This window comes from Pygoscelis adeliae, unplaced genomic scaffold (assembly GCF_000699105.1).
Source record: "Pygoscelis adeliae isolate BGI_AS28 unplaced genomic scaffold, ASM69910v1 Scaffold919, whole genome shotgun sequence".
In the NCBI taxonomy this organism is placed as follows: Eukaryota; Metazoa; Chordata; class Aves; order Sphenisciformes; family Spheniscidae; genus Pygoscelis; species Pygoscelis adeliae.
Window position 1 is genome coordinate 24,525 of NW_008825509.1, and position 9,846 is coordinate 34,370.

A 9,846-nucleotide genomic window follows, 5' to 3' on the forward strand; every position below is an offset into this window, starting at 1 on the left:
ACGTGGAGTGCCTCATTCAGGAGCTGCGGAGGCCGAAGTACAGCATCTATTTTATTTGTAAGTAGGTCCCGTCCTGTCCAGCAAGTCAGACTTGCCCGTCAGAGAGCGATCGGACGTTCAGTAGAGAACACAGATGTGAGACGCTGTGACCGCTCCCACTGACAGGCCTTTACTAAAGCGCTAAGAATGTGTGAATTCTAGTTTTTATGCTATTTTAGCAAAGGGTACATGCATACCAGATAAAATAATTAAACCGAAGCAAGTCGTGAGAGATCTTTGCAAAGCAACACCGTAAACCTGCATTCTATGGCTCATCCCTGAAAATTTCTGGGATGTTGCTTCATAAACATGAAAGGCGGCTAATGCGAGGGGTAAAGTGCCTTTATTATAAGGAAAGCTGAGATGCGCTGGGTGAGAGACTGGCCCGAATCTTGAAGGCAAATAATTCAGAGACAGGATTAGGGTAGACTTCACATCCCAGCGTTGGACTAAACCTGCTACGTGGCATCTTCTCGTGCCTGGCGTATCGGGCGGGTGTTCCTCACGTGTCCTGCTCATGCTGCGGAATGTTCTGTGGTTTTGGAAACGAAGCAGAACTACGGCTGGTTTTGCGTTGAAGCCTAGCCCTCCAGCACAGGTATCACTTGGTGAGATTCTGGGAAATGAGCTGAAGAGGCCTCTAGATGTCATTGCCGCTCTGCAGGAATGAAAAAGGGCGGCCGGAAAGGGGGCCCCGGTTTGTAAAGGGTGGTGGTGACCTGCTGACACAGCAATGCCGAGGAGCTCAGCAGAGATGTGGCTGTCGCTGCGTTCAGCCATTATAGTATTACTCGGTTTTTATGCATAGAAATCTACTGACCACAACCGGGCTGTGCGTGGTGTGGCTTAATCGGGCAGATGTTAGGCCAGGGAGAGGACAGGAGAGAGCCACTGCTGCCTTTCCAGCACTGCCGCGTCCCACGGGGCGTTTAATCCCATCGTTGACGGTGACATGCTGGTCCAGCGCTGCAGTCACGTACTGGATATTGGCACCAGAGGCAGAAAGTCGAACAGGGGATTGGCTCAGAGTACCCGTGTGAGGTAACTTCTGGATTATAATGTCTGCATAACAATTGCAGGTGTAAGGTCAAGGGATCTCTGCTGCAACCTGCTCCTGCTCCAGGGGAAAATCTGGTCATGCTGTTCTGTGGTGTTCTTGTGTGTCACGTGTCACTCGCAGAGCCCGACTGTTCTTTCGCTGTTGTTTTCTTTCAGATTTCAGTAACGTGATCAGTAAGAGCGATGTCAAGTCATTGGCTGAGGCTGATGAACAGGAAGTTGTGGCTGAAGTTCAGGTGAATTTTGCGTATTTTAAATAGATCTCCTAATCCAAAAGCATCAGCAAAGTGAACGTACAAGCTAACAAACTCAGACGTGGCAGTGGGAGGACTCTGTAGTTCTCAAACAGTATGCAGCAGCACCGTGCAGCAGTCTCGGATGGAAGAAAAGATGAACATAGACGTGGGATTAAAAAGTAAAAGAAAGAAAAACTGCTGTGGCCCCTGTTTCTGCCTGCCCTCCAGTTGTCAGGGCCGCTGCTGGTTCTGCTGTCATCTGTGTTTCACAAGGCTGTTACATGTTTGTGGTGCTGACGAAGAGCTACATACGCGAAAAATACACACGACAAATTGGCAGTGGAGTTGTCAGCAGAAGTGTAGGGATTTGAGGGGTTCGGCACAGAGGAAGGAGAAATGATCAGAGTCAAGGAGTCTGCGCGCTGCTTAGGATTTTAGTGTTAATGTGGCTGATGCTGGAACACGTACTCTTGTAGGCTGAATAAGACACGTAACTGTATTTGCTTTCCCTTGTTGGCAGGAGTTCTATGGCGATTACATTGCAGTGAATCCACACGTTTTTTCTCTCAACCTCTTGGGCTGCTGCCAGGTATGAAAAAAGCTAACGCTCCTCCAGGGCCTTGTTTTACGGTTAATAGAGAGACTAGTAGCCGCAACAAGCTGGGTGCGGCGGCGGGCTGCCCAGCAGGCAGACTGCTGTTGAGGGTCCGTAAGGGGGCAGCTGATCCTTACGAGGAATTGGCAAGGAGAGGAACGCTGGGGAATCCGGATTGTGGCCTCTGGTCTACCTGCTCCTTCAGTCAAACTGTAGTTTACTGTAAGACTTTAAGACTTAAGACTTTATGTGAGAAAGAGTTTGGGGATGGTGCGGACTAGATGCAGCCTTTCCTTCTAGGGTCGCAACTGGGATCCGGCTCAGCTGTCCAGGACAACTCAAGGGCTGACTGCTCTGCTTTTGTCTCTGAAGAAATGCCCCATGATTCGGTACCAGCTCTCTTCTGAGTCAGCAAAGAGGCTTGCTGAATGCGTGAAGGTATGGTGAGAACCTACAGCGATGTGAAATAAGTTTGGCGACGTACTTAGATTTTGTTTAATTTTTTTACATGTTGATGCATTTGAGAGGAATACCCTTTTTCAGTCGATTCTTGTAAATCGTGTCATTTCCTTTGTTGCACGGCTTCGGGCAGGTCACACGCCTCGTCTCTGCCTGCTCCCAACCAAGGAGCAGGTGAAGACCCCTATCTCCTGCGAGTGTCATAAATTGCAGCAGGTTACCTGGTGCCTTTTGAGAGCGGGTATTATTTCTTCATTAGCAGTGTAGACTAAGATAGCAGCACAACCTGTTTTTCACCAGCTCTTCACTTTTTGTTCACCTGTATCCAAACTAAGAGGAAACATTTTCTGGGTATACATAAGATCAAATGGCTTTTTTTTTTTTTCCCTTTTCTCGACAGCAAGTAATCACTAAAGAGTATGAGCTGTTTGACTTTCGGCGCACTGAGGTTCCTCCTTTACTTCTCCTTCTGGACCGGTCTGACGACGCCATCACCCCACTTCTGAACCAGGTGAATCATCTTGCAGTTGTGCAAGGGCTGAGATAGGAACGCGAGTTCTGGAAGTGCAGAGAGCCCTGTGGCGGTGGTAGCGAGTTGGGAGTTCACGCCCTGGCAGGGCATGGTTCATATCTGAAAGGTAAAAAGTATTGCCTCCCGCCCCCATTCTTTTTGAAATCCCTCTTTTATCTCGTGGCCTGATTTTTCAGAGTGTTGAGCACGGATTGTGTGCGCTGGCTTCAGTGGCAGATGTAGCCAGCGCCCTGGAAAGCCAGGCCGCTGGCACTTCTGTAAGACACGCTTTACGTTTGGAGTCCTCGTGTCTCGGCAGTGTCCTTTCCAAGGGTTTATTTGTATAGGCCGCTTGGCAGCGCACGTACACAGTTATTGAGTGACCTTGCGCTGCTGTATTTCTCCCTCCGTGTTATTGACGGGTGGTAGTATTTACCATGTAGCTATTGGGATTTTCTTTTTCTTTGCTGTGCTGCAGGTTCTGGCATCAAACGGCCTGTTTGTCTCCTTTCATTTCTGGGGGGTACGCTTAGACACAGGTCAGTCTGGCGATCAGGCAACGGCTGGAGCTGCAGCCGGGCTACCTCAACAGCAGCCGGCAGTTCTGTAACGCCAGTGGTGTAGGAACTAGTGGTGATACTCGTGTTATTGGAGTGATCTGACAGTCAGAAACCCAGGTCACGTGTGGTTTGTAGAGCTAAGGACGGCGCTCGGCACAGGGCACCAAAAGCATTATCTGCTATGTGGAGATCTTCTATCCAGAAGAGAGATTCAGATGAATGTAAATGGAGTGTCGGGCATGTCGGTGCTCTGATCAGCTTTCGGTTTTCTCTCTAGATTAGTATTAGTCTTCCCAGGATAAATATAGTAACTCACTGATGTGCAGAAACACACACTCCTACTGCTGCCTAAGAAGCAAAGGAGCGTGGAGGAAATTGCACAGTTTGCAACTGTGGAACCTCTGCAGCCAAAAATACATGTCCCTTCACAGCAGAGGAGGGGGAGATGATGGTGGCAAACAGAACCGTTTGAACAGGAATATTAATCCCCATTACTCCTCTTTTCGAGAGTCGCGTCTTTTAAATGTACTTACGGTAAGCACCCTGGAACGGGGTGGTTTTCCTTTGCGTTTGCACCAGCGCCTCTCACCACGGGATGCCCGTCTGATTGTAACGGAAGTAATATTTATTCCTTCTTGTAACATTCTGGCAAAAGTTTGAGAAATGCACACTTTGAATCTGCTGTGTTGCTAGAGGAATATAAACTGGCTTTGTTTGAGTTCAGCCTGAAATCCATGAATTTTCCAATGCTGTTTATTATCTTACTAAGGTCATCATTTGCCTTTCTCTTTCACCATCCTTGTTAGTGGACGTACCAGGCTATGGTTCACGAATTGCTGGGGATTAACAACAACCGCATCGACCTCTCTCGGGTACCGGGGATAAGCAAGGATCTCCGAGAGGTGGTCCTGTCTGCCGAGAACGACGAGTTCTACGCCAACGTAGGTATCTCAGTGGGGATCTTCATGAGTAGGTGAATTTGGGGATGCGGTTCCATTCTTTGTTCTGCCGTGTGAAAGGAACTTTCCAATGACTTTGAGCGTCGGGGTGGTGATGTACCGTATAGCTTATGCAAGTGGTGAAAATCAATGTGTTATGCAAGCAGCATCTGACATGAAATAACGTGTCCATTTTATAGTTTTATTTCAAACCCGGACCAATGGCAGAGCTGCTTGCCCAAGCTTGGGCCTCAGGGAGATGATGTGCAATGGCACTTCAGTGTTTCGGGCACAGAGTGTCACTTTGTTCCAGTGGCATCAAGACTCGTGTTAGAATGGCTTTCTCTCAGATCCCTGTCTTGTTCCGTGCAGAACATGTACCTGAACTTTGCAGAGATTGGCAGTAACATCAAGAATCTTATGGAGGATTTCCAGAGGAGGAAACCTAAGGAGCAGCAGAAGCTGGAATCCATAGCAGATATGAAGGTATAAACAATCTACACGTAACTGACTGGATGTTTTAAATCCCGTCCACTGTGGGATAGTGCAGATCACTGCTGTCTCTACACCGACAGTCCACGCTATCAGTACCAATGGTTCAGATCTCTGGGGCGTGCTAGTTTTGTGGAGCAGGAACCTCCTTTTTGCACTGTTCATTACAATGGTTCTTCACTGAGGACTAGATGCTTCGATAGGCCGTTCTGCACCACTGCAGTGTGGTCTACAGGCTTGCTTATTCTGACTGCTCACTAAGCTGCTGCTTAGAGCTTGCTGGAATCCCAAAGCCCTGCAATTGAATTGGTAAGCTCTGGTTTAAGTACTTGGCTTACTCCAATAAGGCTGTGTGGACTTCGTATCTGAGCTGGGTCACTTGGCAACAGCTCAGAGCACAGGCTGTTAATTCAGTCACTGCTCAAGATTTAAAGAATCCTGGCGACATCTTTGGAGATACTGTCCGTATCCTTTTATTTTAAGAGTAAATAAGAAGTACATCCCTTCCAAAAGCCTCCTTGTAATTGGAGAAATCCTGTGGGCTCCTGGGATTGAGGTGCCCGCTCATCCACACACCCACGCTTAGGGTAAAAATTAAGTTTACACAATTTATCACTGGGTTGCACACATCCACTGTCTCTTGCTGTCTCTTGCTTTTCTTTTGAAGAACCGGTTGCTTTGGTTTCCCCATTGCAGGCATTTGTGGAGAATTACCCACAGTTCAAGAAGATGTCGGGCACGGTATCGAAGCATGTGACAGTAGTGGGAGAGCTCTCTCGACTGGTTGGTGAGCGGAACCTGCTGGAGGTGTCTGAAGTGGAGCAGGAACTGGCCTGCCAGAATGACCATTCCAGCGCTCTCCAGGTACCTCGGGCTCAAAACCTAACCTTGATCCTTTGTCTGAATGTAGATGGTTTGACCCTGTAACTTCCCCGTTGATGGAAGTTTGACACTGAAAGTCAGCGGGAGTTCTGCATGCAGATATCCTGCAGGGTTGGGACATTAGATGTTCGAATTACTCTTCTCCTCCCCATTCAGTTCAGATGGGGATGAATCATAGTTAATAACTGGCTTGAGAAGCATCTTTGCAAATTCTGTCTTTGCATTTCACAATACAACATTCCTTCATTATATCCAGTCAGTTGGCTTCTGGCAAGCTGCCTGTGCAGGCACCAGCAAAAAAAACACCTTGGACCCCCATGCAGAAGCTACTTGTATTTGTTGGGGAGGAGAAGAAATGGAATCCATGAAATTGTGTAAACCAGACTATTCACTGAGGTGCTGGCTTTTACCTTTCTTTTTTTTTAAATAAAAAAAACAGTGGAAAGCCTCTTAGATAAAAGATTTCTTTGGCAAAGAGGACTGAAAAAGCCTAACAGAGACTTCTGTTATAGCTGAGTATAGACTGAAGTTTTGACCCCATGCTGGCTTGTTGGATTCCATGACCTGACCTGGTATCTGACAGTACGTCAATAGTGATGAATTGTGGCCGCTGACTATTCAGAGAAAAGAGCAGTATTGTTGAGTGTGACTGTATTCTAGCAGAGTTCAACCAGCGACTCAGTATTAAAAAACGATTCCTTAATTTTTTATAGCTAAGGTAGAAGTTACACCATATAATAGACTCCTTTACACAATACTGGAGAAGCAGTTTGACTAGAAAATAAAGATAAGCATCTTCAACAGATTTGAAATACATGTCTTCTTTGCCTGTTATTCTGTGCTCCAAGTGGGTGGCTAGGGGATAATATTAGACTCTTCAAGTACTGTAATCTGTTACCAGATCCTGAGCTGATGTGAATCGGTACAGGCCCGCTGAAGTCATCGCAGCTATATAGATTGGGGAGCATATAGATATGATTCGCTAGCTTATATTTGGTAGAATTTAGATGACTAAGTATTGAAGGGGGGACGTAGCCATAAAATGCATTTGCTGAAAACAGCCTCTGAGGTTCTCTTGCTGTATCATTGTTTCTGGATCAAGCTTTTGCAGTTTAAAAGTCAAATATTTGAGTTCTAATCTGTCAGCCCATCGTGTCTGTGCTGTGATCTGTTATTTCTGATACTAACACAGCACAGAGCGTTAGTGTTGAAACTTGGGTGCTTGGCATTGGAGACCATTTTGGAAAATGTTGGTCTGCTTGTCTGTCTTTTATTAAGTTATCTCAGATTTGTTGAAGAAAGGGATGATGTGAACTTCTGGTGATTTTGCCGTTGCATTACCAGCTCTACGGTTAAGAGACTATGTGGCAGTGCTGGAAACTGGACAGAGGCAGGTCAGCCCCCACCGAGTGCCACGCTGTCATGGCAGGGCGGTTACTGGAGTTCACCTTGGTGCTAATTCGGGTCTTAGTCTGGCCTAAGTAGGTATTTCTGCAGTTTTTAAAGCAGAAAAGCTGCCTGCAGTTTGCTTACAGCCACATGCCTAAAGGGCTCTATTGTATTCCTAACAACTGAGACCGACTGGAAAACATGTAGCAGCTAGGAAATAAATGCAAAACTATGGAACTGATATCTTTCTACATGAGAGATCAGTATCTCTTTAGCTGCACTGCCCCAGGCTGTTCCCTGTTGCAGTCTCCTAATGGCAGTGAAGGGGCAAGACCACAGAAACAATGAAGAATAAGCCAGTGCACGAAATAAAGGCAGAATTGTTCTCCCACTGATGTAACTTCAGCAATTGTTAATTTCTCAGTGGCCTCGGGCCCCTGAGTACAGTACATTTTGGTTATTCTTTCCCTGGTCTCTTATTAATCCTGACATAGTACATGAGCCTTGAGAGATGAATGGGAGGTTTTGAATCCCATCTCCTTGGACGGACAATAGCTTTTCTGTTTTACACGCTTCCCGCTTATATAGGCATTGCCACTGCACTGCCAGCACAGGATCAAAAATCTTGCAAGCAAACATCTCCGTGGGACTCTGTCCCTACCCTCACAGGTGAATTCCTGACCTTACCAAGGTTAACGGTAAACTCCTGTTGATCCTCCTCAAAGCCAGGATTTTATCCTGTATTTTTGTAACTAGTCAGCATCAGCCAAATTCCAGCAAATATAGCTGAATCAGCGTGGTAAGTAACGACAGTTTCAGAACGCTGTTTCACAGCTGTTCACTGAATGTTTCCGCGTTGCCTACCTGTATATTGGGAGGGTGGGAGAATCTTGCAAAGATACGCTGGGATTTTTGGAGTGTTTGAAGGTCATGTACGCTTACAGAGTGGAAAAAATCCTAACTGGTTCCGTCCCTTTCTTGGAACCGCCATTTCTGCAACTGTAAAACTGGCAGCTCCTCTGCTCCCATGCATTTGAGCTAATACAGGCTGATTGTGTTGCTTTAATGTTCAGCACAGGGAGAATTTCAGACTTTGCTGTGTCCTAAAGCATCTGTCCAGCCCTAACCCGACGTCTGCAAAGACATCTGGTAGTTGATGCGGGTTCTTTGAGATCCATCTCAAAGCTCGGACTTAAGAAGCTTATTACTCCCACTGCTCACCTAAGCTACCAACTTGGCTCTGGTGTTTGTTCTGTTAACTCCATTATCTCAACTCTGTGACTCGACACAATGACTGAGAGGTTGCAGAGAGGAAGTAAGTGCTTTTTGTTGTAATGAGAAGGAGTCGCACTTATATGGCCAATTGCCAATTTACACAAGCAATTATATCCTGCCGGCAATCCCTGGAGGGTAAATGGCATGCACCGGCGGTTCTGAAACTTTTCTGGAAAGGGTCTGTACTTTAACAGGCAGCCTCTTTGGGGCATGCACCCTTTATATTTACGGTATCGTGTTCTATTCAGCAGAAAAAGTAACGATCTGCATATTAGAAGTAATAACTGTAGACTTCGGTATTTACCTCCAGTGCTGTAATCTTTCTCTTCCTTTTCATGCTTTAATTCCTTTCCTCCTTTGCTCCAAAGGCTTCATACTTGCTCCTCCGCTTCTCACATCCAAAGGTTATCTGAGACCTCGATGCTTCTGCCCTGCACCTTCCAAAAGAAAACAGAGTCTGTGTAATTGTCCTCGCTCTTTTCTCTTGACAGTCAATATTACGGTGGAACCTGTGGGCCAGTTCTGGCTCTAGTCAAGTTGGAAAGGGAAGGGCAGAGGTTAAAGGTTTCTGTGAGTGCCTGCCGATGCCCCCCTTCAGGGGAGGCACCCGGTAACCTGCGCTCACCCCTCAGCGTGTTATGGAGAGTTAAGAATGGACAACAGAATTGCGTTATGAATCCCCAGCTTCAGGAAAAGACCCAAAAGCAACTTGCACTCCATTGTACTCTAACAAATCTAACGGCAGAGCACATAAGAAGCTAGGCTCTGTTGCTTATGACACAATTTAATTCTCTTGCATTCCTCCTGCATGCAATTTTGTTGCTAGGCAGTGGGCTTGATATTAGTCTGATTTAATGTCCTTTGAAGGCCTCTCCATTAACACTGCTCTCTGTCTTGCTGCAGAACGTGCGTCGCCTCCTGCAGAACCCCAAGGTGACAGAGTTTGACGCTGCCCGGCTGGTGATGCTTTATGCCCTGCACTACGAGCGGCACAGCAGCAATAGCCTGCCAGGGCTGATGGCAGATCTCAAGAACAGGGGTGTGTCAGAGAAATACCGAAAGGTAACTGCAGCACGGATGAACGAGTGGGACAGGAGGGCACGGAAGTGGAAAATCAGTGTTAATTGGTGTAGAGCTTGCCCGCTTTAGTTTAGCACAATGCTTTTTTGTTGAATTGTGCCGCACCTTGCGAAAAGAACCCTGAGCTTGGCTGGGGCCTGCAGGTGTTACTTTAAAAGGCATTACTAATCACTTAATTTCCATTTCCAAAATCAGTGATATTATGAAGGATCGAATAAAGCAGAGACGGCAGGCACGCCAGGAGTCTGCTAGGACGGCTGTGTGGCATGTAAACGGGGCCTGGAACATGCTTCCTTTAGCCTTCCCCTCCTCCTCCCCACCCCTTTTCTCC

General features: G+C 46.8%; 1 protein-coding gene across 1 annotated transcript in view; it reads left to right on the top strand.

Annotated features, from left to right (window-relative positions):
* The window catches only part of VPS45 (vacuolar protein sorting 45 homolog (S. cerevisiae)), a 29,615-nt gene continuing 19,769 nt past the window's right edge, over positions 1–9,846 (top strand). Inside the window, exons 1-9 of the mRNA XM_009331584.1 lie at positions 1–57; positions 1,255–1,334; positions 1,855–1,923; positions 2,230–2,367; positions 2,789–2,899; positions 4,266–4,400; positions 4,770–4,883; positions 5,586–5,753; positions 9,339–9,497. Of these exons, the coding sequence (XP_009329859.1) occupies positions 2,311–2,367; positions 2,789–2,899; positions 4,266–4,400; positions 4,770–4,883; positions 5,586–5,753; positions 9,339–9,497 (744 nt within the window). The 5' untranslated portion in view covers positions 1–57; positions 1,255–1,334; positions 1,855–1,923; positions 2,230–2,310. The remainder of the gene's footprint in view (positions 58–1,254; positions 1,335–1,854; positions 1,924–2,229; positions 2,368–2,788; positions 2,900–4,265; positions 4,401–4,769; positions 4,884–5,585; positions 5,754–9,338; positions 9,498–9,846) is intronic.